General features: G+C 47.9%; 1 protein-coding gene across 1 annotated transcript in view; it reads right to left on the bottom strand.

The window, feature by feature from the left end:
• Window positions 1-3,321: 3,321 nt before the first annotated feature.
• SOD3 (superoxide dismutase 3) overlaps window positions 3,322-25,668 on the bottom strand; it is a 50,529-nt gene continuing 28,182 nt past the window's right edge. Inside the window, exon 2 of the mRNA XM_085642335.1 lies at window positions 3,322-6,528. Coding sequence (XP_085498461.1) covers window positions 5,745-6,509 — 765 coding nt within the window. The 5' untranslated portion in view covers window positions 6,510-6,528 and the 3' untranslated portion in view covers window positions 3,322-5,744. The remainder of the gene's footprint in view (window positions 6,529-25,668) is intronic.

The raw sequence follows: 25,668 nt of genomic DNA on the forward strand, positions 1-25,668 counted from the left end.
AGCGTGCTACCTTAAATAAACCACAGCTTACTTTTATTTCTAGGTGTTGTGGGCCCCTTCTGTTTTTCATGCATACATTTTTTGTTTGTAACTGTGTCGTGATAGCAAATTATCGTAACTATGTGCACCCAAACATTCTCACTCACACCTCCCCTTCCATTTCTTCCTTATCCGGGAGAACCCCAGATGAAGTGGCCGGAGTGGAAGGAATTTTTCCCGAACTATATCTCTGCAATTGAAGATGATTTCCCTGCAGTAAGGAAAAAGATTATTTTGCACAGTTTGGGTCCAGAGGGGTTATGTGTGTTCAACCAAATGGCAAAAAAGACAGAACTGGCAGCGGACAGGATGTATTTGTGAATGCATTAGAAGATCTTGATAATTATTATCAACCTGCCGTCTGCGCTGCAATTGATAGGTTTAATTTCTTCAAAAGGAAACAGAACAAATTCGAACCAATTGAAGACTAAGGGCCTAAATACAACTCTGGCGGTCCAAAGATCGCCAGACTCGTGGTGGTGCGGTGGTGGCGGTCCAGCCACCTCCGCACCAGCAGTCCAACTGCCCCATTACAACTTGAGTGGTTGGACCGCCCTTGGACCGCTGACAGCGAACCGCGGTTCCCTAGTGTTGGCGCAGCAGTCAGAGACCGCAATATGCTTGGCGGGACTGTTAGTAGTAAGGTAACCATAGTGTATTCATGAAATGTTTGTGTATTAGCATTCACAGCTGGAAAATTCACGCCACAAATAAAAGACTTCTAAGCGATAGTCCTGATGGGCTTCAACCACGACCATAAAATCACCACCTGCATTGCCACGGCCATGTAAGTTATATATACATGGTTTGCAATTGTCAGCAATTGGTGTAGGCTGCGCCAGCACCATTATAAAAGCAGTATGGGAAAAAACTGCAAACACAAATATGGGTAGTCCTCTTAAAGGTTCAAGCTTGAACAACCAACAGATAACATTCGGTGCTTACTAAAATACTGTGAAAGATATTTCCCCAACCCCGCGATGTCTCTGGTGGTCAGTCTAAGGGGGCTATGGGCATGCACAAGCACTACTCAGGAGACGCGTTAAATAAGTACCAAATCATTGTTGGTGGTGCCATGTTGCAGGAATTCTGGTTGAAAGCAGAACTATGCCTTGGGAGAGCAGAATGTAGAGAGTGAGTCTTTCTGCCACGTCAGTACCTGTAGGCCCAAATCCGACTATCTTACAGTGCCTCACCTAGACTCCTAACCTTCCAGATTAGCAGGTGATTCCAGCAAACCTAGACATGAATCTCTAGTCCCCAAGGGAACCATGGAAACAGCTCATCACCTTTCGTTTCTCACTCATTCATGTCCTTAGTGAACAAAAGTAGGACACCAACTAAGTTTACAACATATTTATTGAAACTATCAAAGTCTATTTTGAAGTCAATGTACTGCGATAAATAGACAAATACAACTAAGCAACGTAATCAACTTTACTAGCAGGCTGATTGCATTGAACAAGCCAACCATGGCAACTATTATATCTATCTGGACCTACCCTCATTATGTGAGCACACAGATATATAAGGGTCCTCTGGGATTAGCACTGGACCCCATACCTGGTGTGTGTAGTTAGGTGGTCCACATCGTAGGTGTAAACTCAGTTTACACAAGGCTGCTGCCTCCGTTCCAGAACCGATCTCTCGGCTGTAATTCTCTTCTCTGCCTCCCCTATGGGTGAGACATGGTTTATATAATAAGAACTACTGGGTTGGAAAACTGGAGGTGTGCTAACGTGGTGTGTCTAAAAATGTTAGATGTTGCTGACTGGACACAAGAAAACAGTACACCTTGTTGTTCGAACCTGTACAAAATTTTCAGACTCAATCCTAAGAAAGATCAATGAATAACAAATAATATGTACAGCATATTTCTTGAAAGATTTCATGTCACAAAAACAAATATATTATGTGTGGCTGTTCACAGCAAAGGCAGCCTAAAACAGATAATATGTGCAACTAAGGGAGAACCAAAGTGGGCCCAGAAGGGAAACCACTAAAACAGTAAGTAGATGCTGGGGATCTGACTTGATTGGCAGTAGTTAAATCACCCCCTTCAACCATCCGCTAGAGTCACGTAGTCACACACACAGACCCTTGTGCACAGATAGTGTGGCGTCAATGTAGAATAAGTGTGGGCTTCGGAGCGTCTCCAGCCCTAAAATGAATGAAAGCACCACTGAAAGGGTGCATAGGGTGCAAAGTCAAGTACCGTTGGGATTCACACATGGCCCCTTTCCTTCTCGCCCTCGTGCCCCTTGCTCGCAAGGCATGGCACAGACGGGAGGTCCGGGTGCTGTGATTCAAAACTATTTTGAAATATGGACTTTTTTCCCCCAAGTGGCGGTTTTATGGCATTGGCTAGAACTGGACGTTGTGTACATGTTTACCATGAGCAATGAGGGAGGCATGATATCACTGGAGAAGGAGTGGGTGGGAGAGGAGAGGATGTGGCCTTAACAGAGCTGCTAACTTTGGAACTTCAAATCTTAGCATCAGCTCAACAGTGTGTCATTCTGGGCAAATCACTTAATCACCATGAGCCTCAAAAAACAAATATGAATATGTCCTTGTGTAATGCAAATGGTGCTCTTGTGAAGCACGTATAACTTTAGGTCGGTCAAGTTTGTGTTCGAAGAAAAAATGGAAAAAGAAGAAAAACAGAGACTCAAGCAGCACGAGCAGCGGATGGACACTAATTATCTGTACTTGGTCCATGCGCTCGGCGACAAAACGAAGTGACAGCATCGCACGTCCTGCCAAACTAGAAACCAGCAAGAGAAAGTGATAGAAATGCCAACAAATGGTAAATAATGGGTGGGCTAAAATTCCAGTTTTCTTTTTATAGCACAAGAGGTTGTCACCATAGCGACAGGGCATGCACGCTGCCTGCAGGCAAGACCTAAAAAAGGTAATTAAAATATGTGCAAGTGTACATTTTTACTATGCAATTGCTGTAATAAGGTTAGGAGAAGTAGGCTACAAAAATATTACATTTCCCTGGTGTACGCCTGGGACTTCATGAACAGCAAAAAAGTTATAAATGTCTGGAATGTGTAAGCCTAATTGTATATACCAGGCATTGTCTTTTCTGGCTTTTTCTGGGAAACCTGCCTGAAATTCATTGAGTCTGAAATAAATGTGTTTGCTAGGAAAGCTCAAATTACGCATATTTCATTCCTATTTAGACTTGGTTTGAAATGTTTTAAGTGGATAGGATTGAACTGATGTTTTGCAGTTCCAAACGTTTTCATAGCATAAACTAAAATGAGCATCAAATACATCTTAAATACATTTTATTATTGATAATTTTCAGATCGTTGAGCTAAAAAAGAAATTACAGGATGTGAATCAAGTATAAATGAAGGTGGGCAATATTGCAAAAATGAAAAATGCGAGTGCCTAAATAGCACATTACATAGCAAGAGTACAAGTTGAAATTGCATGCAACTCATTAGTGCAGTTGTTTAGTTTTCAGACTCCTGGCGAACAAAATGGAGTAAAATCTACTTTAAATGTTACAGGAGTAGAATACATTTTGGAAATATATGGTAAGTTAAACAATAAAAACTCCATTTGCGATAGTATGGGACAGAAGAAAATGCTTAGATGCATGGTCATCAGAAATACAACTGATTTTTATCTGCCATTAGTAGGTATTTTCTTTATTAACAATAAAAAGCGACAATGCATTCGGTGGTCGAGGCAGACAAGAAAAAACTGGTATCATAGCTAAACCTGACATCTATAGCGCTGAAGCTTTTTTACAGATATACATGTTGGAGGTGTTCTCTTCTGATGATTCCCAGGTTCCTTTGCTTCTACCTCCATTTCTTCTACTTCAAGTACTCTCTCCATGGTGGTACAGACTGGGGAACCAAAGGCTTAGGGTAACAGCAACATGTCAATAATCCTTCATTTTCTTTTCAAACTTTAGGTTTCCTGGTATGCACATGTGGTCTTCATCAACATGAAACCATGTGTTAGCCAAGGTTCTAATGATGCACTCACAACAAACAAAATATCCTGCTGATAAAAGTCTGATAACTAAATAGTGACATGCACATCTTAAGTACATGCATGACAATGCCTAAGACAGCCAACTAATAGATAATCGTTCACCAGGCGATGTATCATGGATGGTACATAGGCGTTCCTAGGCAACCACCCAAAGATTTTCAGGCAAAGTCCTAAATCAAAAAAAGGTAAAGAGAGGAATGTGCCAAAAATGCAAGCCTCCTCAAAACAGGCATAACATTGGAGAAAAGTTTTCTTTTCTCAGAACTTCCCAAACATTGCATGCATGCTGCCTTGTACGGTTGACTTACAAACCTGGAAAAGTTTAATAATATGCCTCAGCATAGTATTTTGTACTGGAAGGCTACCCTTCCAGGACAAAACTTATGCTAGACTTCACAAACACACACCCTTTATATTATGGTGCAAGATTGTGCGTGGTGCAAGGGAGCCTAAAGTGTGCCAGAATAAGCGAAGAGAAATACAGCACCGTATATTAATAGATGTGGCGCGGTTCTTCTTTCACCTTTCACACAATGCAGCATAGCACTGCGTGAAAACATAGTAAATTCGGTTCACAGTGTTTTTAATGTGAGATGATTATACATTTCTTTTTAAATATTTCATTTTGTAATGAGGCTCTTGATTTTCAAGCAAGAAAATAATATTTGCATGCACATTCGCAACAAGTATCCACATATTAATTTGCAGGTGCACAAGAGGAGACAAGTGTTTGTCGTTTTGTGCGTTTGCTTAGCATTTTTCACAGTGCTAAAAAGTATTTACTCCAGCTTCTCTCTGTGAATTGAGGAAGTTTGTAAAAATAGAGGGGCATATTTATGACACCCCTTGCGCCACCATAGCATCACTTTTTGTCACGTTCTGACAGGGCAAACCTTGAAATCATATCTATTAGGCCACGCAAAGCTACTTTTTGTTTTTGTGGCTTTGCATGGCTTCATAGATATGGAGTAACGCAAGGCACAGCAAATCGCTGTGATGCCTTACTCTGCGCTTGGGAGGCTCATGGGTGTTGCAGTGGGTGTTCCCACGCAACACCCATGAATTCTGATGCTTCCCCAGGTTTATATATATGGGGATGCGCCAAAATCTTACGCCTTCCGAGGTGAGGCGTAACAAGGAGAAATACATTCATTTCTCCTTGTTTTTTCATCTTTCTTTGTGCCCTGTGCAGCACACATAGAAAGAGGAAAACACCTCTCAGGATGATTTTTGTGCAGGAAGGTGCCCCTTCCCGCACAAACAAAATCCTGCCAACAACACAGGCACCCTTGCACCATGGAGCATGGGTACCTGCGTTGATGCTAGGCTGCCGAAACGGAGCCAGTGTAGGGGGAAAAGGACAGCAATGCAGCATATTGGATAAATACAGTGCCTTCCTGCCCTTTCGCTTTGACATAGGGCAGTGCAGCAAGATGACCTGCTGTGCTGCCCTATGCCAAAAACCCCGTAAATGAGGCCCAGAATGCATAAGCTATGAAAAAACAATGCCATACTCGAAAGAGTGATATGTGGATAGTTTGGATTTGCTCTATATAATATATTTATTAAGTGAGGCAAAACTGCTCTATGATTTTTTTAGGAATGGCAGGACGTTTGGGGATGGGCATTTGTATGAAATATGAGGCTGTAAATATTAGAGCGGCAAATATCCACAAACTGTCCTAATTGCGCAAGGCACCCCCCCGCTTCCTTGGTATTTGTCCGTCAATTTTCTTTACGCGCCTTGCACTCCTGTCAAGCTTAGTTTCTGCATACGCAGGACTAACCTTCTCCCACATAGCTTTGTTGCAGAGACCAATCACGCAGCAAGCAAGACGCTTGCCTGCATTCCCATTCTCTATACTGGCCTGGTTGCCGCCTTTCCCAAGATCATCTACACTCTTATGGACCAAAATCGATCTGGCTAAAACAGAGTATGGGCCAAAGAGCGTGGCCTGAAGGTTTCCTCTGCGTTTCCTGATTTTGCCACAGCTGGTGTCAAAATTGCCAAAATCTCCTGGGTGTCTAGGGTGATTAACGCCCAATGGGTTATAGTGACCAGCTGTGGAATCACAACCATCGCTGAGATCCCCAAATTCATGAATATGAATAGCTCTTAAAGTCTGATTGTCTTCGGTGGGGAAGCCATCCACTTCAAAGATGACCTCTAGTTTTCCAATAGGGTAGTTTTGTTTGAACAATACATGTCCGGTCACTGCCATCTCATTAGCGTCCAGCTTCTTGCTCGGTCTTAGTTCACAAGAAGCATAGTAGTTCCCATCGCTGTCTGCCTTGGAACTCTGTGGTGGCATCCAGTTCTCCCACAAGCTTGTTACTTTTTTGTGTATTTCTTTCAGTGAATCACATTCCGTTGAATTTCCCTCTTCAACAGCAATGACGCTGAATACCAAAAATAGCAGGGAGAAAACACACGGTACATGAAACATGTCTGCGGCTGTTCTGATCCTGCATAAATGAAAGAGAAAAAAAATCATGAGTGAAGAAATTACGAATTAAAAAGGTGCTCAGTTTCATGAAATAGACAACTCTAGCTGTCATTGAATATCCTCTGACAGAAACTTAAAAACTTAATCATTTACAACTGGATGACTAAACCAAACATCAAATTCCTCAGAAAGGATTTTGCTTGTTTCTTTTTTGTTAACAGATATGATCCATAAAGTAGGCAAAATGATCTAAAAATAGGTTTTCAATCACTTACAACAGCTCTCTTCTCTCATTGTTTAATCTTCATAGAGTTCTGACTTGTTAGACATTCTCATAGATATCCTGATGATTCAGACATCTAACTTTTTAGATAGGAACACAGGTAATTGAGCTGCATGCTAGGATCGGTGTCTAATTTGTCTGGGAAGAGTCTTGTGTCCTGTAATTTGGCTTGTCTTCGGTCTTTATGTCTGCTTTCTAAGGTTCCACCGCTACTGCCATGGCATGTTTATTACAGTGAGTTGTCTGTGGTGACTTTTGAGATGGTCAGTTAGGGGAGACAGTGGAGGTGGTACGTGTACAGGCATAGATGTTAGAAGTTTATCTGCAATCACAACTACAGCACTTGCTTTTCAGAATGCCTCATAGACTCTGTTTATTTTGTCAACGTTTTAGCACAAGTTGCCTCTTTCCAGAAAACTTTTAACACTTTTGTCTTCTATCTGAATTTTGCTGCCTATTGATTGATAAAGTATTATGTTAGAGTTGACAGTCCATAATTAATGCTCACCTTTTTATGTTATTGGCATTTAAGAATTACATATACAATGTGCATTTGTAGGATGATAATGCATAATGTAAGCCACCTATACCAATAGTAACCAGTAAACAAAGCAGGATATAAAAGGGGAGAAAAGTAAGCAATTCCATTCAGAATTAGAAGTCCACAGGTCCGCATAGCTACAGAAGAAAGAGCATGTGATATTCTAAAGCTTTTTGCTAAGTGTACGAAGTGTGTTGCATAGTGACACCATTGGTACAATACCAATTTTGCCTGAATCTAGGGCAGCCAGGTTGTGTGTGTGGGGATGACTTGAGATCTGCGTGTGCAATGTATGTGAGCCAGTTGATGTCATGGTGGCGTAGATGGGATGGAGTGTTCAGAACTGTGAAAGCATAACCATTTCAAAAATGGACCCCAAATGTCTTTGGGCTAGACCCGGTCCATTTGCAGCTGGCATCAGGTCCCAAAAGGTGGACAACTGTTCTTGGCAGTAGGTAATATCGTGTATCCAAGTGTTAATTGAGGGAGCGTTCAGTTTCCCCCCAGTGTATGGCCACCCTCCGTTTCGCCAGTGTGAGCAGCATGGCGAGGAGTCGGCGAGTTGTGACCGCGGCGTCATTAGTATGTCCCAGAAGGCCTGTCAGGGGAGTGGGTTCCAATGGTATCTCCTACATTTCACTAATTGCCTTAAACATTTTATCCCAGACCTGCGCTGTGATAGGGCAGGCCCATGCCAAATGCAGGAATGAGGCCAGTGGGGTATTGCACCTCCAGCAGTTGGCACCCGGCCTAAGCCGGCATCCGGCAGAGCTGCAGGGGTGTCCAATAGAGTCGGTGGAGGAATTTGAAGTGAATGAGCATTAGTTTGTAGTTAGGGGACAGGAGTTTTAACCGGCTGCAGAAAAAGCGCCATTGCTCATCTTTTATGGGTGGGTGTATCTCTGAATTCCATCCTTCATGTGCCTTAATTAATGTTCATCTTTAGCAATATTTTTGACGCATCCTTTATATCCTGTTGTATATCAGTATCTCAACTTCCTTTCCATTAATCTTCTAATATTTTTTCACATTAGTATTTCTTGTTATAGTTCTGCTAAACCCCATATTGGGTAACAGGGTGCTGTGCAACAGAGATAAATCTATCTGAACGCAGATTTCTGATCTTTAGAATATTCCCAGAGTTCAGATTGGATCTGGAGATTTTCAAGCAGTAGCATCGGTCCATAGCTAGGTAGTGCAGTGTGGCTGAATGACAACCTTGCACCTCCTTGGAAGTGATGGACCTGAGCTACATATATTTGTCACCCCTATGGCTGTTGTCAGCTTCTGTCAGTTTCAGAAGCAGCTTTACTCAAGCAAATTGTAGATGCCGGTAAGCTGAAAACTAACTTGGGACCTTTTTAAAATGCGCACATGTCTACTCCACAGAACAGAGAGGTGGAGGGGCAGTGTGGAATATACCGTTAGAGTTTTCATCAGAAAGAGCTTTATTGAAGGTAATAGTTTGTTCTTCAGATGGATACTTCTTATTGCAGATTCTTCACCTGTAGCATAGATACGCACGCAGTACCATCCCAAACAACTGATGGCCTGAGGAGTGGACTAAAACCGAGAAACCCTGCAAAACCATGCAAGCAAAATGACCCTCTACGCAGACCTGGCTGTCAAGGCAGTAGTGCTTTCTGGATGTGTGCACTGATGCCCATGTTTCAGCTTCATTGCTGTCAGCGCCAGGATGCTCAACCCGGGTGAGTTGTGAACTATACAAATATAGATAACATATCTAAAATGGGAACTCTCCCAGCTAACGCTGTCTTGGTGGCCTTTGCTCCGGTGGAGTGTACCATTAGGCCTTCAGGGGGATCTTTTCTAGGCTAGAGAGAAACAGATCTTAGTGCAATGGATGATCCACCTAGGCAGAGTCCTTTTCTATAACGCCTTTCCCTTTTGGCACCAGAAAACTCCACGAAGAGCTGATAATCAACACAATACTCCTTTGTGTACTAAACATAGAAGCCTATGGCCTATTTTGGTTCCTTCCTCTTTCCAGGGATTTGGTGGAGAGAACAAAATTCCAGTAAGGTAACTGATTGCCTTACACGAAGGGCGATACTACTTTGGACTTAAAAGTGGCATTGGTTCTCAGAACCAACTTATCAGAAGTAGTTTATAGAAATTGCACTGCAAGCGCTTCCAGTTCACTCAGCCGCTCGAGCACGCTAAATAAGACAATATTGATTGTTACGAGCCACAAGGAACAGCTATATATGGGCTCCAACAGAATGCACATGAGAAAAGTTAGAATCAAGTTAAGGTCCCATTGTGGCGTGACTAAAGGTTTAATGGAAAGCTTCTGTGTTAGACCTTTCAGATAATGTTAAGGGAGAAGGCTAGTCTGGTAAACATAAAAATGGCCAAAAGGGCTCACATGCAACCTTTAACTGTACCCACTTCGGGCCCTTGCAGGGTAACCACTAAAACAAACAAAAGCACATTAGAAAGTTTGGCCGGAAGAGCATCCAGATGATGGCTCCCTACACCAAGCCACAAATTTCTACCTCTGCCCAGAACAGATGGATTTGGTCAACGCCTTCGAATAAAAGTTGCCCAGTTGCCACTGTTCAATCTCCACATATGGAGGTGTAGATAGGATTTAGGATCCTCTGCTGTTGTTGAGACAGGAGGTCTTTAAGAAGAGGTAGTCAGAACAGGGGGCAAATGTTCAGGCTCACAGAGTCGGAGTACCACACCCTCCTAGCCGAATCAGGGGGCATCGAGATTACTTGAGCCTGATCTTACCAGACTTTCTTCAGGACTTGTGGCAAGAGAGGCTATTATGGGAACATGTAAAAGAGACTTTTGCACGCACCATTAAAGGTGGAATGTGTCTTCTAACAGCTTTTCTTGCAGAAACTCCAGTGCATAATAGTCCTAACATTGGGTGTTCTCAGCAGTTGGGAAACAAATCCAGCTAGATATTTTGGGGCGCCCTGGGTTGAAGATGTGGTTTGTGGTGCACCAGCTGACATCTGTTCAAATTGTCAGAGACCCTGATAGGTGACTGGGCACCCAAAAAATCCCCAGATGAACCATCGACCTCTATAGTGACAGAGGTTCCTGGCACAGGGCCCAGGATCCCACCCCATGTGGCTTGTTGCAGTACCACATGACTTTCATGATGTCATGAGACCCTTCACCAGCCTTTCTCTGAGGTTAAGTAGGAATGCTTTGAAACACCCAGCCGAAGGGCATGAAGCTCCAATAGGCTGAGGTGAAGCAAGCACTCCCCATGAGACCACAAAGTCTGATTTCCACTTCTCAGGTGGCCTTCCCAACAGTGAGATGACGCATAGGTCATTAATTTCAGCAGTGGTTTGGGTAGGGAGAGCAGACTGTCACAAGTACAGTTGGTGACCACTAGTCACTATTGAAAGTCCCAGGCTGTTCTCCTCTGAGATGAAGATGGTGTCTGATAGACTGTCACAGTGCTGAGCCTAGTGCAACCGAAGATTCCACTGTAGGACACGTATGTGCCATCTAGTGCATGAGACATGCACGATACATGAGGTTAGGAGTCCATGAAGCCTCAGAACTATCTTTGCCGAGACCCAGGATTGAGCCCGAAACATTAGGCTCATAGCCTGACTGCCCCAGACTTGCTGTGGTGGTGGAAAGACCTTAAAAAGTCACTGTGTCTAAGATAGCTCCAATAAAGGTAATCTTCAGAGTAGGCATCAGGTAGGACTTCAGTTTGTTGATGAAAACCCCAGAAATATCAAGAGAGCAATTGTTGTCCAGAGGTGGGCTGCAACCACTGCCATCACTCTCATGAACATCTGAAGGGTCAAGGTCAAACCAAAGGGTAGAATGGCAAATTGGAAATGTTCTAACTTCGCTGTGAAGCGCAGGTAGTATCAGTGGGATTTTCTAGATGTGTATAAGAAAATATGTACCCGAAAGTCCAAAACACCATCCAGCTTTCTGGGTCCAGAGAAGAAAAAACTTGAGTCAGAGTTAACATTTTAAATTTCTCCTTCTTCAAGATGGCATTCAGAGGTCTACGATAGGTCTGAGGTCTCTGCATTTTGACTACAAGGGCATAGCAAGCTTAAAAACCTTTGACTATCCTTAAATCTGGTACCCTCTCAATGACACCTCTAATCAGAAGAAGATTCACCACATGCATCAAAACTGTGTCACACAAAGCAAAGCAACTGTCTACACCCACAATGTTAAGTTGATGACAAGAGTTGTTTAGACATAGTGTTGTTTTTGCAAAGTAAAAATCCAGTAGCAAACAAAATCTAAGTATATTCAGTGAAGGGATGGTAGTTTTCTAGAATTGGGAGAATAGATTTTTTTATGAGGACCAGAGGCTGCAGATTATGCTTAAACATTCTCCCCTTTATTGCTCCGCAGCCCATCAGCTTCAAACAAATAAAACAATGCGTGGGACTACAACTCCCATGAATCCAAGCAGGTTCAACAGTCCACCGTGAGAAAGTGGCTCTGTATAAACTGTTCCCAAATAGGTACAGTGTGTACAGAGTCCACAGTCCCCAGAGGTTTGGTAGAGGCTAAAGTTAGATGTCACCTTACTCTCTAAAGTGGTAGCTTGGTTGAGCAGTAAGGCAGTATCAGAGGACAGTGTAAAGCATTTGTTGTACACACTCAGTCAGCAAATGGTCTCACGCACTCAATAACTGAACTCTAGGCCAATGGTTTATATAAAAGAAATATATGGTTGTTTTATTTTAGAACCAACAATAGGTATTAAAATATACTTTCTCAGAATGAGATGCTTTAGGTAAATACTTTTGCAATATGCAATTGACTTTTGTAAATACTGGTTACAGGTTGTTGCAATAGGCAACACAATTTCAAACACAATAATGCATTGAGCTCAATGGAAGTTTTAAGTTATTTGCAATAGATTACTTTCAGGATTACTTTTGTAACTCCAGGACTGGATCCTAGATTCAGTCCTGGGACAGTTCTAAGAAGCAAGTGATAAAAGTCGACTTAGTTACTGTTGTGATTTTTAGGTAATATTTTGCTATTTTAAAAGTTGACACTTAGAAGAAATTTCATAGAAAACAGTCCATGATTCCCTATGGGAGAAAATTCAAGTTGCAGGTAAAGTAGGTTCTTGTTACTTTTGTAATCCAGTACTGGGCTCCTAGACTCAGTACTGGGACCTCTATCTAAAACAGGTAAGTAATTACGTTTTAACAGTTGGTACGATTTTTAAAGAATATTTGAAGTTTGCAAAAATCGACAGAAGAAATTTCACAGAAAAACAGTCAATGATTTCCTATGGAAGGAAATTGGGTTACTGGTAAGTACGGTTGTGAATATTTTTCAGGTTCAGTGCTGGGCACCAAGATCCAGCACTGGGATCTCTCCTAATAGCAGGTGAGTATTTTCATTTTCGTTACTCGGTTGATTTTTGGTGAATATTTTAAGTTTTAGAAACTCCACACTTAAAATAAATTTCAGAAGAAACCAGTCAATGTTACCCTATGGAGGAATATTGGGTTATCGGCTTTTGGGTAAGTACTCGACTGGCAGAGTTAAGGTACTGGGCACAGACTCAGGGGTCTCCCAGTGTCAGGTAGGTACAGTGGTTACACCCTCAGCGGCACAGGGGCAGCCGGGTGCAGAGTGAGTTAGGCCCAATGATATCCTATGGGAGGCAGGGGGGCCTTGGTTGGTGGCTGCTGACTAGCAGCCCACGCGGCTGTGGGAGCTGGGCTCCTGGCCACTTGCTCAGGGCAAATGGGGAAGTAGATAGGTGTAGAGGTTACACTGCCAGGGCCACTCGGCTGACTGGGTGCAGGCTGCTTTTGAGCCTTCGGGCGCTCAATGGGTTTCAATGGGAAAGCTCCCAGTTGAACAAAGGCTGCAAGCTCGGGGACGAAGATTCTTCAGGTGCCACCACCACTTCGAGAGGTAAGTTGAGTAGTTGGAGGATAGGTAGGTACCCAGGAGTTGGGCACAGGGGGCTGCAGGGCGCCGGGGTGCCTTTTGGTCTTGGGAATTCTAACCCTCTGTTGATCGCGGTTGGGGGGGTACCTGGTTCTGAGACTGCAGGCGTCGTCAGGAGCGTCGAGGTGAGTTCTTGGGTGCCGGATTCGGGGTCACAGTCGCCGGGGGGACGTCCTCGGGGTCTTTGTTCACTCCGGCACAGGCCAGGCTTGGCGGGTGCAGAGTGTGCAGGGTTCGCGGTTCCGGGCTGATGCCAGGGGTTAGAAACTTGCTTTGAGCAGAGCCACTGCTCATGGGAGTCCCAGTCTTGGTAGAGTCTCAAGGTGGTCAGGTCCTCCAGGGTTTTTGAGGTTGCTGATCACTGAAGGTGCCGGAGTTCCACAGGAGCAGGTTCAAGGATCAACAGGCCGGTAGGGCTGGGGCCAAGTCAGTTGATGTCGTCCTTTTGTTAGCAGCTGCGCGGCGGGTCTTCTGGTTTCTTGATCTTCTTGCTTGTTTTTGAATCTGGATCTGAGGAAGGAAGGTTCAGGGTGCCCCTAAATACTAAATTTAGGGACGTTACAGGTAGGTAAAGGACAGGGACCATTGTGTCCCTGCCCTGGGGTGAGTACACCCCCTATCCTACCACTCTCCTGTGGGAGGGGGGCAGTGGCCTAGTCCTGATTGGGCAGGGCTCCCCATCCTCAAGATGGCGAGAGCCCGGGGACATGCTTCACCTTGTCTCCCCCACCTGAGGGGTGGGTTTGGCAGAGGCTGGCACACCCCCTGTCCTTCCTTGGGGTTTCTGGCCAGTCTTCCCACCAGAGAGGGGGTTGAGAACCGGTGGGGGCCAGTTGCTGGATACAGCAAGTGGCCTGGAGAAGCTCACAAAGGCGGAATGCCTTTGAAGCTTCCCCTGCCCATCCTGGGGGAGGAGACTTCGCACCTCACCCAGGATGTGCATGGTTGCAGGCCCAGGAGAGCAGATGGCTTTCCACCCAGGGGTCCAGCAACCTGTCTGCTGTGTGGCAGCCTAGGCAGCCCCTCAGTCAAGACGTGGATCATAGGTTAGGTTCAGGGGGCATCTCTAAGATGCCCTGTGTCGTGCATCTTACAGTAAATCCCACACTGGCATCAGTGTGGGTTTACTGTGCTGAGAAGTTTGATACCAAACTTCTCAGTCTTCAGTGTAGCCATCATTGCTGTGGAGTTCGTGTTGACGACCTCCCAGCACCATATACTCTTAATGGCAGCACTGCACTTACAGTTCCCAGGAATAGACCTGGGTACTGTAGGGGCACAGGGCTCATACACCTGTGCCCACACCTCTGACATAGGGCACCCAGCTAGAGGGGTGACTGAGGTATGCCAGGGCAATGTGTTGTGCCATGTCGACTCTTTGGTTTGTTCTGCACCCAGACACTCAGCCTGCAAAGGCAGTGTGTGTGTGTCAGGGTACACGGCCTCTAAGGGTGGCACAATAAGTGCTGCTGCCCTTAGGGTCACAAGGCCCTGGGCACCTAGGGTGCCATTTACCAAGGGCTGACAGGTGACCAGAGATGCCAATTGGGTTTTGGCTGTTAGGCAGTTTTCAGGGAAGGAACACAGGCCCTGGGCACTTGATTGGCAGGAGCCCTGGGCACAACAAGGAAGAGTGCATCAGTTATCAGGCAAAAAAAAAGGGGGGTTACTGCAACAGAAACCCACTTTCTTATATCCACCAATCAGGCATCTCTAGCACACCATAAAACCCACTTCAAGGAAAAGCAATTCCTCTTTCTTTGCTTCTCAGCAGTCACAAAAGTGCTTTTACTTGATTTGGGGTTTATCAGTGTCCTATTACATGTCGGGGATTTAAGGGTATACTGTGTGTTAGACCTGTCAGCCCTTTGGGTGGTCCCTCCTCATCATTATTTATTTTGTCCCACTTTTGCCTCAAACCCTGTTTGAATTTTTCCTTTTTGGGAACCACCAGACTTTTTCGTGTTGCTACAGATTCAGGGAGCCATTTTGGCTACCCCTGAAACTTCTGTCTGAGGGCCTGAAGCACAAAATGGTGGCCTCCTGTGACATCACCAGCATCCACTGGAACCTACCAGCACCTTCCAGAACCTTCCAGGAGATTCCAGAACTGTGTGACAGTTGGAAACCGTTTAGAATGTTGGGAGGATAAGAGAGGCAGTTGGCAGTTGGAGCTGGCAGTTGGCACCTGACTGGTGAAGAGAGAGGAGCACAACAGTGAAGGAGGAAGGAGTGAAGCAGCAGGGGTGGAAACTTGTGCCTGGAGTGGGGTCCATAAACCCACCCTTGATACTTGTCCCTACTGATGGATCCCAGCCTATAGCCCTGTGTGGGAAGAAGTCAGAAGAAAACCTTCCTAAGGACCTGGACAGCAGGAACAGGCCTTAGAACCAAGAAAGCAGCAAGATTCTGACCTGAGAACTGGTTTCCCTGGAGCCTGGCGTCGAGTAGCCGAAGACCTGGAGCCCGAGGTGGAGAAGCGGCGCTGACGGAGGTAGCAGACGTCGTACCCGGAGCCGCCTGAGGTCGTAAGAGGGCGCCGGCGGAGGTCGAGAGGAATACCAAGGGTCGAGAAGGAGGTGAACCGAGGTCGAGTGAGCGGCGTCATCGGAAGGGTGAAGTCCGCCCTCCGGAGTCGTCGGAGACCGAGGTAGAGGAGCACCGGAGGTCGGGAGTGAGGATCGCACTCCGGAGTCGCCCGGAACCTGTGAGGAAGAGCACCGGAGGTCGGGGGTGAGGATCGCACCCCGGAGTCGCCGGAAGTCGACAGCGAGGCCAGGCCGGCCGACGTCATCGGAGCCGAGAGCGCCATCGAACCGGAGCCGGCCGAAGTCGACATCGTGAAGAGACTGCCCGACGCCATCGAATCGGAGGTCGAGATCGAACCGAGGCCACCGACATCGGACCGGAACCGCCTACCGGCGTCGACAAAGAACTGACACTGTGCCGAGGCCGCCGAGACCGGACCGGAACCGCCTCACGGCGTCGACACGACTCCAGCGGCGTCGGAACATCAGAAAAGGGCAGTAAGTGGAGTAGAGGGCGCCTAAGGCCCTGTGGAGACCTGAGAGACTACTCTAAGGGGCTAGGGAGGTGCTGAAACCCACCTGACTGTGCCTGGGGTGAACTGGGACTAACCTAGAGAGGTTGTGCGGAGAGGAAAGCCAGGGCATTGGAATTCCCCCCTTTGATCTACCTCAGTTTAGGCCTCAGCCTTTGCCTCAGCCAGGGAGTAGGACCCCCCCCAAGCCTTCCACACCCTACAAGCTGTGCCTGGGCCAAATCAGCCCTTAAGTATTGAAGTGTCATCTGATTCATGAGTGTTACTGTATACTTCTAATTATTTATTGGGGAAACTGTATTTATTAAGTTCTTATCTATTTAATACTGCACTGTATTTATAGGTCCACAGGACTTGTTGGTGTACAGTATTTATTGGTACAGTATTTATTGGTACAGTATTTATTGGTACAGTATTTATTACCTCAAAGTATTTAATTGTCTGTATATATTGCACTGGTATTTATGCCCTGTTATTTATGATCACCCCTATTTATTTCAGCAACAGCAAATATTTATTTGACCTGCACTATTTAAAATTGTATATTGTGATTGACTTATTTATTTTTCCAATCAGCAACTAAGAGAAAAAGATAAAGAAGAATATTTTCATAATTTTTACGGTGTAGAGTCGTTTTTGGAACGGATGCACGCATGGTTATTGTATGGGTATATTGTATGCTTAGCACTGCGCCTGTTTCCTGACCACTCGAGCCAAGCTACCACAGTGTGTTCGGGGAGTCCACCACCACCCTGCGGAGTGGGAGTGGGCTGTTTCCAACATAAATTGGTGTTCAGTGGTGGGATAGAGCTGTGCCTACATATACTCAACAATAACTGTGGGTAGTCCATAGGCCTACACCGGGAGTTTTCTCACAGCGGCCTTCCAAATTGTGGGTTTTTGTTTTTTCCAAATTTACTCTGGTGGTGGGAGGAGGTATTATTAAAGGTACCCCCCTGCATTGTTACTGCACAAAACCTGTCCTCTAACCTGAGTGGGCAAGATGGAGTTTGTACTAGAAAATCTAGAAACGTACACTGTGGCCCAACTCAGGGAGTTTTGCCAGCGGGAGGGGGTGTACTGTCCCCCAGGAGCAAAGAAGGGTGCACTCCAAACCAGCTTAAGGGCTTGGGGGGAGGCACGCCGGGAAAGCAAGGCTGAGGAGGAAGATAGGGATGGGGAGCCTGACCCCGAGGGGGCTGAGATGTACCAACCTGAGGTGGGGAACCTGTCAGCAGGGCCCAGGACACTTTCTAGGGGGGGCAGCCGTGCCTCTAGCGGTGGCTTGTCTGAAGTGGAGCTAACGGACCGGAGGGAGAAAAGACAGCTCACATGGGACTTAGCAAGGCTGGAAAAGGAGAAGGAGGAGCAGAGGATGGCCCATGAATTGCGACTGAAAGAAATAGATCTTCAGATCTTGAGAATCGGGGCACAACCTGTTCCTAATGGTGGCAGCCAAATCCAAGAGTCCACCAGGGAACCCAAACCTTACCTGCCAAAGGACATAGTGGCTAGCTATGGAGTGGGCGACGATATCGCCAAGTGGCTAGCGGCCTATGAGGTCTCACTGAGGGCCCATGGGGTTCCGGAGAAGTACTGGGGAGGGGGATTGTACAAGTACATGCCTCCAGCTGGTAGGGATGCTTTATTGGCCCTCGAGGAGGATGAGCAGACCCACTACCCCGCCATGAAACTGGCGCTCATCAGAAAGTTTGGACTTACTCCGGAAAAGTACAGACAGAAGTTCAGGGGTAGTCACAAACTGGGCACACAGAATTGGGTGGACTTCCTGGACTATGCAAAGAAGGCACTGGAAGGTTGGATTCAGGGCAGTGAAGTAAGGAACTACGAGGAGCTGTTTGACCTAGTGTTGAAGGAACACCTACTCGAGAAATGTTTCCCTGAACTGCGGCAACACCTGGTGGATAGCAAGCTGACCAGTCCCCGGAAGCTTGCTGAGGAGGCGGACATTTGGGCTAGTACCCGGGTGTCCACAAGGGGGACTGGAGGGGATACTCAAAAGACCGGACAGGGCGCCCCCCAGAAGAAAGAAGGAGGGGAAAAGAAAAAGGAGTTCTCCAAAGGCCCCCAAAATAACTTCCAAGGGAAGGGAACAGGATTCACCTCTAAGGCTAACCCTCCCAGAAACCCTAATCCTGGCCAGAGTCAGCAGCCAAGGGTTGTCCATTGCTACGAGTGCGGTGGCGTTGGACACTATAAAGGAGATCCGAAGTGTCAGAAACGCTCACCCCCTCCCACTGGAGGAAAGCCCCCCGGAGTAGCTAGTGTAGTGCTCGGGGAGGAGATGCCCTTAACTAAGGGAAGGGAGTGGGCGGGTGTCACTTTAGTGTCCCTGGGAGAACGGGAGATGGTTCCTAAGATCCAGGTGCCCGCAAATACTGCAAAGTATGGGCAGTGGATCACCATCAATGGCCAAAGAGGGGAGGCTCTGAGAGACACAGGAGCCAGTATGACTATGGTACGTAGCCAACTGGTGTCTCCAGAGCAAGTCATTCCCGATGTACTCCACCCAGCCGCGATGGCTGACGGCAGAACCGGCCACTATCCCGTGGCTGAGGTTCCCTTTGAATGGGGGGGGGTTGCAGGTTCACTTCGAGTTGCCGTAAGCCCTGCCGTGCCAGTCGATTGTCTGCTGGGCAATGACATGGAGCACAACGCTTGGAAGGAGGTGGAATACCGGACTCACACCGAGATGCTGGGTACACCTGACTGGGCCTGTGTTAGCACAAGGTCCGAGACTACCCGAAGAGGGAGTTCATTCCGGCTGGAGCCTGGAACAAAGGCCCAGCCAGCTGCCAGTCAAGGGAAGAACCGAGGACAGGAGGAGCCTGCCTCGGCGTCTCCACCCCGTAGGACGGATAGGCCACCGGAGGTGGTGGACCAGGAGTCTGCGGAGGGGGACGTTACCAACCTGGAGGACCTACCCATCCCGGCCGAGTGGCACGTGGAGGGAGGCCCGTCCAGGGAGGAATTCTGCCAGGGCCAGAGGGAGTGCCCTACCCTTGAGGGGCTGAGGCGACAGGCCGAAGCCCAGGCAGCAGGGAACGTTGAAGGGAACTACAGTGTTTACTGGGAGGATGGCCTCCTCTACAGTGAACCCAAGGCACCCCTACATGGATCGTCACGAGCCTTGGTAGTCCCTCAACGTTATCGAGCCTTCCTTTTAGAGTTGGCTCACGAGATACCATTGGCAGGACACCTGGGGCAAGACAAGACCTTCGCCCGTCTTGTCCCACACTTTTATTGGCCTCAGATGAAAGTGTCGTCCGATACCTACTGCCGGACATGTGTGTCTTGCCAAGCCAGTGGGAAAACAGGGGTGAAGCTGAAAGCTCCCCTGGAACCACTTCCTGTCGTTAGCACCCCCTTTGAAAGGGTGGGCATCGACATTGTGGGTCCGTTAGATCCGCCAACATCAGCTGGTCACAGGTTTATCCTGGTTCTGGTGGATCATGCCACACGGTACCCAGAGGCAATACCTCTGAGGACCATAACAGCACCTGTTGTGGCTAGGGCCCTGATGGGAATCTTTACCCGAGTGGGTTTTCCCAAGGAAGTTGTGTCCGACAGGGGGACCAACTTCATGTCAGCATATATGCGGGCAATGTGGAAGGAGTGTGGAGTGACCTACCGGTTCACAACTCCTTACCACCCCCAGACCAATGGTCTGGTGGAGAGGTTTAACAAAACCTTGAAGGGCATGATCAGAAGTCTGCCTGAAAGCCTGCGGAGGAAATGGGACGTCCTCCTACCCTGTTTACTTTTTTCTTACAGGGAAGTGCCACAGAAGGGAGTGGGCTTCAGCCCCTTCGAGCTTCTGTATGGGCACCCTGTACGTGGACCTCTTAACCTGGTGAGAGACGGATGGGAAAGAACTCCCAGAAAGCTCCCCCAGGATGTGGTGAGCTACATGCTGGCCTTCCGGAGCCAAATGGCTAAGTTGTGGAAGCAAGCTTCTGACAACTTGGAAGCCAGCCAAGCAGTAATGAAGGCGTGGTATGACCACAACGCTCACCCGGTGGAGTTGGAGCCTGGCCAGAAGGTGTGGGTGATCGAACCGGGAGAGCTTAGTGCCCTCCAGGATCGCTGGTCAGGACCCTTTGAGGTGTTGGAGAAGAAGGGTAAGGCTACCTACTTGGTGGACCTGAAGACCCCTCGTCAGCCCCTGCGGGTGCTGCATGCCAACCGCCTCAAACCCCACCACGAGAGGCCCGAAGTCATCTTGATGATGGTGACTGACGGAGGAGAGGACGTGGAAAGCGAGCCTCTCCCTGATCTGTTTGCGTCTCAAGAAAAGGATGGGTCGGTGGAGGGAGTGATTCTCTCCCCATCTCTAACTCCTGAACAGCAGGAGGACTGTCGCCAGGTCCTGGGGCAGTACTCCTCGTTGTTCTCCCTTGTCCCGGGTAGGACTCACCTGTGCGTCCATGACGTGGACACAGGAGACAGCCCACCTGTGAAGTCCAAGATCTACCGGATGTCAGACAAGGTGAAGGCCAGCATTCATAGTGAAGTCACTAAGATGCTGGAGCTAGGAGTGATTGAACCTTCTAGCAGCCCCTGGTCCAGTCCGGTGGTGCTAGTACCGAAAGCTGCACCACCGGGTGCCCAACCAGAACTGAGGTTCTGTGTGGACTACCGGGGACTGAATTCAGTGACAAAGACTGATGCACATCCGATCCCTAGGGCGGATGAATTGATTGACCGGCTGGGAGCTGCCCAATATCTAAGTACCTTTGACCTTACTTCAGGGTACTGGCAGATCTCGTTGACTGATGGAGCAAGGGAAAGGTCAGCCTTCTCCACACCCAATGGCCACTACCAGTTCTGTGTGATGCCCTTTGGGCTCAAGAACGCACCTGCCACGTTTCAGCGCCTGGTAAACCAGATCCTCACCGGAATGGAGAGTTTCTCTGCTGCTTATCTGGATGACATAGCCGTCTTCAGTAACAGCTGGGAGGATCACTTGCGTCACCTGCAAGCTGTTCTCCAGGCCCTGAGACAAGCTGGATTGACGATCAAGGCCAGCAAGTGCCAGATCGGGCAGGGGTCGGTAGTGTACCTTGGACACTTGGTGGGTAGGGGAGCGGTGCAACCCCTCCAGGCGAAGATCGAGGCCATCATGGCCTGGGAACCCCCCAAGACACAGACTGAGGTCCGAGCATTTTTGGGCCTCACGGGATATTACCGCCGCTTCGTGAAGGGGTACGGTACCATCGTAGCCCCCCTCACGGAGCTCACGTCCAAGAAACAACCTCGACGGGTAGTCTGGACGGAGGCCTGTCAGCAGGCCTTTGTGAGATTGAAGAAAGCCATGTGCGAGGCCCCGGTCTTAAGGGCCCCAGACTTTTCCAAGAAGTTCATTGTCCAGACAGATGCATCAGAACATGGCATTGGGGCAGTGTTATCGCAACTCAACGAAGAGGGTCTGGATCAACCCGTGGTCTTCCTATCCCGGAGACTACTTCCCAGGGAACAGAAGTGGAGTGCAATAGAGCGTGAAGCCTTTGCAGTGGTATGGGCTCTGAAGAAGTTGCGGCCATACCTGTTTGGCTCGCACTTCCTGGTTCAGACCGACCACCGACCCCTTCGTTGGCTGATGCAAATGAAGGGGGAGAATCCCAAGTTGTTGAGGTGGTCTATTTCCCTACAGGGGATGGACTTTCAGGTGGAACATCGGCCTGGAGTGGACCACGCCAATGCAGACGGTCTCTCAAGGTACTTCCGCCTTAGTGATGAGAACTCCCAAGGGGTTGGGTAGCTCTCCCCACTTTCAGCTGGGGGGGACGCGTGTTAGACCTGTCAGCCCTTTGGGTGGTCCCTCCTCATCATTATTTATTTTGTCCCACTTTTGCCTCAAACCCTGTTTGAATTTTTCCTTTTTGGGAACCACCAGACTTTTTCGTGTTGCTACAGATTCAGGGAGCCATTTTGGCTACCCCTGAAACTTCTGTCTGAGGGCCTGAAGCACAAAATGGTGGCCTCCTGTGACATCACCAGCATCCACTGGAACCTACCAGCACCTTCCAGAACCTTCCAGGAGATTCCAGAACTGTGTGACAGTTGGAAACCGTTTAGAATGTTGGGAGGATAAGAGAGGCAGTTGGCAGTTGGAGCTGGCAGTTGGCACCTGACTGGTGAAGAGAGAGGAGCACAACAGTGAAGGAGGAAGGAGTGAAGCAGCAGGGGTGGAAACTTGTGCCTGGAGTGGGGTCCATAAACCCACCCTTGATACTTGTCCCTACTGATGGATCCCAGCCTATAGCCCTGTGTGGGAAGAAGTCAGAAGAAAACCTTCCTAAGGACCTGGACAGCAGGAACAGGCCTTAGAACCAAGAAAGCAGCAAGATTCTGACCTGAGAACTGGTTTCCCTGGAGCCTGGCGTCGAGTAGCCGAAGACCTGGAGCCCGAGGTGGAGAAGCGGCGCTGACGGAGGTAGCAGACGTCGTACCCGGAGCCGCCTGAGGTCGTAAGAGGGCGCCGGCGGAGGTCGAGAGGAATACCAAGGGTCGAGAAGGAGGTGAACCGAGGTCGAGTGAGCGGCGTCATCGGAAGGGTGAAGTCCGCCCTCCGGAGTCGTCGGAGACCGAGGTAGAGGAGCACCTGAGGTCGGGAGTGAGGATCGCACTCCGGAGTCGCCCGGAACCTGTGAGGAAGAGCACCGGAGGTCGGGGGTGAGGATCGCACCCCGGAGTCGCCGGAAGTCGACAGCGAGGCCAGGCCGGCCGACGTCATCGGAGCCGAGAGCGCCATCGAACCGGAGCCGGCCGAAGTCGACATCGTGAAGAGACTGCCCGACGCCATCGAATCGGAGGTCGAGATCGAACCGAGGCCACCGACATCGGACCGGAACCGCCTACCGGCGTCGACAAAGAACTGACACTGTGCCGAGGCCGCCGAGACCGGACCGGAACCGCCTCACGGCGTCGACACGACTCCAGCGGCGTCGGAACATCAGAAAAGGGCAGTAAGTGGAGTAGAGGGCGCCTAAGGCCCTGTGGAGACCTGAGAGACTACTCTAAGGGGCTAGGGAGGTGCTGAAACCCACCTGACTGTGCCTGGGGTGAACTGGGACTAACCTAGAGAGGTTGTGCGGAGAGGAAAGCCAGGGCATTGGAATTCCCCCCTTTGATCTACCTCAGTTTAGGCCTCAGCCTTTGCCTCAGCCAGGGAGTAGGACCCCCCCCAAGCCTTCCACACCCTACAAGCTGTGCCTGGGCCAAATCAGCCCTTAAGTATTGAAGTGTCATCTGATTCATGAGTGTTACTGTATACTTCTAATTATTTATTGGGGAAACTGTATTTATTAAGTTCTTATCTATTTAATACTGCACTGTATTTATAGGTCCACAGGACTTGTTGGTGTACAGTATTTATTGGTACAGTATTTATTGGTACAGTATTTATTACCTCAAAGTATTTAATTGTCTGTATATATTGCACTGGTATTTATGCCCTGTTATTTATGATCACCCCTATTTATTTCAGCAACAGCAAATATTTATTTGACCTGCACTATTTAAAATTGTATATTGTGATTGACTTATTTATTTTTCCAATCAGCAACTAAGAGAAAAAGATAAAGAAGAATATTTTCATAATTTTTACGGTGTAGAGTCGTTTTTGGAACGGATGCACGCATGGTTATTGTATGGGTATATTGTATGCTTAGCACTGCGCCTGTTTCCTGACCACTCGAGCCAAGCTACCACAGTGTGTTCGGGGAGTCCACCACCACCCTGCGGAGTGGGAGTGGGCTGTTTCCAACACTGTGATATTGTTATTTGTGCTTCCCGTTGTAGATATATGCGGCTAGTTTGTTATTTTCTTAGGTCATGTTCACTCTCTCAACCATAAGATTTGGCTTTGCCCTTGACCCTCATTCTCGGTCCCCGCCTCAATCAATCCTCACTTTTGCAGCCTTTCTCCTGTTTGTTGGGAGAAAGCATTCCTCACCACAGGGCTGAGGTATTCTAGGTCCCAGCCTCTCCGCTTCCTCATATTCTGCACGGTTTCAGGTCTTCACAGGCTTCCCCTGCAGTGTGCACAGTCCACCGTTGGAGGGCGCCAACATCCTAGATACACTTGCATCTATATCGCCACCAGTATACTGTCAAAGAAGTAGCGGCATCACATATATGTACAATTACTTCAGTAAAACAGTAAAACAGCAATAGGGGTGTTAAGTTATAGCAAGACTGTGCATAATAGTGCTGTGTCTCCGCAGATGTTGTTGGATTAGGGGAAATTTGATTATTGTTTCCCGGTGCCATCAGTGAACTTTTACAGGGTGAGGCCATCATTACATAACAGACGAGCCTTTGTTCTCAGCTTTTCTAATCCTTACTATATGTTGCTTGTAGGCCATGATCAACCATGGCAGGTACCAGGGACGGGAGCCTAGCTAATTTTAGGGAGGATCAGGGTCCTTTTCTCCTGTATGATGACTTTATGGATGCCACATTACAGAGAGCTATGTCTCTTGCCCATAAACCTCTAAGCAGGCGTATTTTTGGTGGCTGCTCAGCGCAGCATGAATCCCCTGCTGAGGGGAAACTGTGAACCCATGGAGGCTGTTGGAGCCTCACTAACTCATCATACTAGACAAACCAGGATGACCTAAAAACAGAGTAGGGGCCACGGTCGCTGGTTCCCCTTCCAAGAACGGATCCGGCAAGCATTCCTGAAATGGCAAGCTTCTGACCCTTTGAATTCCAACGATGCTGGCTCACCTGGGATTACCCCATGGATGACCAAGTGCTAACACTTGGGAATGGAGATGATGGGGAAGACTTAGGAAACCAGGCCGCCGATGATGACTCGGCCTGGGAGACTCTGGAGACAGGAAGGCAGTCCCAAGCATCCAAGGTTGGATAATTCTTGTAATGACGAGGTCTCAGGGGTTCATGACATTGAAGACATGTTGGACCTGGACGATATTACCCTCTTTTGGTGAATTGGGTCTCAGGCCCTAGAGTGACCCAGTATGTGGTCACTAAAATTAGGAAGCCCTCGGACAAGGAGGTGAAAGGCCAATGTAGGGCCGCATGTCCTACCCATGCCTTGACGAGAGCTTGCCCTGACACTTGAGATTGCTGGCAAAATGGCCACTTTTATAACCAAATTTCTGAAAGAATCCAAGAAGTAGAGTGATCAGCCTTGGAAGGCTTGCCCGAATAAATTATTGGACATTCTAGGTCTCTTAACTAACACACAGGATATGGCTGAGGAGGTCAAAGAAACAGGCAATTTGATTTCCCCTGATGTTTTGTCCCGCTGGAAGCAGAGGGCTATATGCTTCCT

The sequence above is a fragment of the Triturus cristatus genome, chromosome 2_2 (genome assembly GCF_964204655.1).
Source record: "Triturus cristatus chromosome 2_2, aTriCri1.1, whole genome shotgun sequence".
Classification (NCBI taxonomy): domain Eukaryota; kingdom Metazoa; phylum Chordata; class Amphibia; order Caudata; family Salamandridae; genus Triturus; species Triturus cristatus.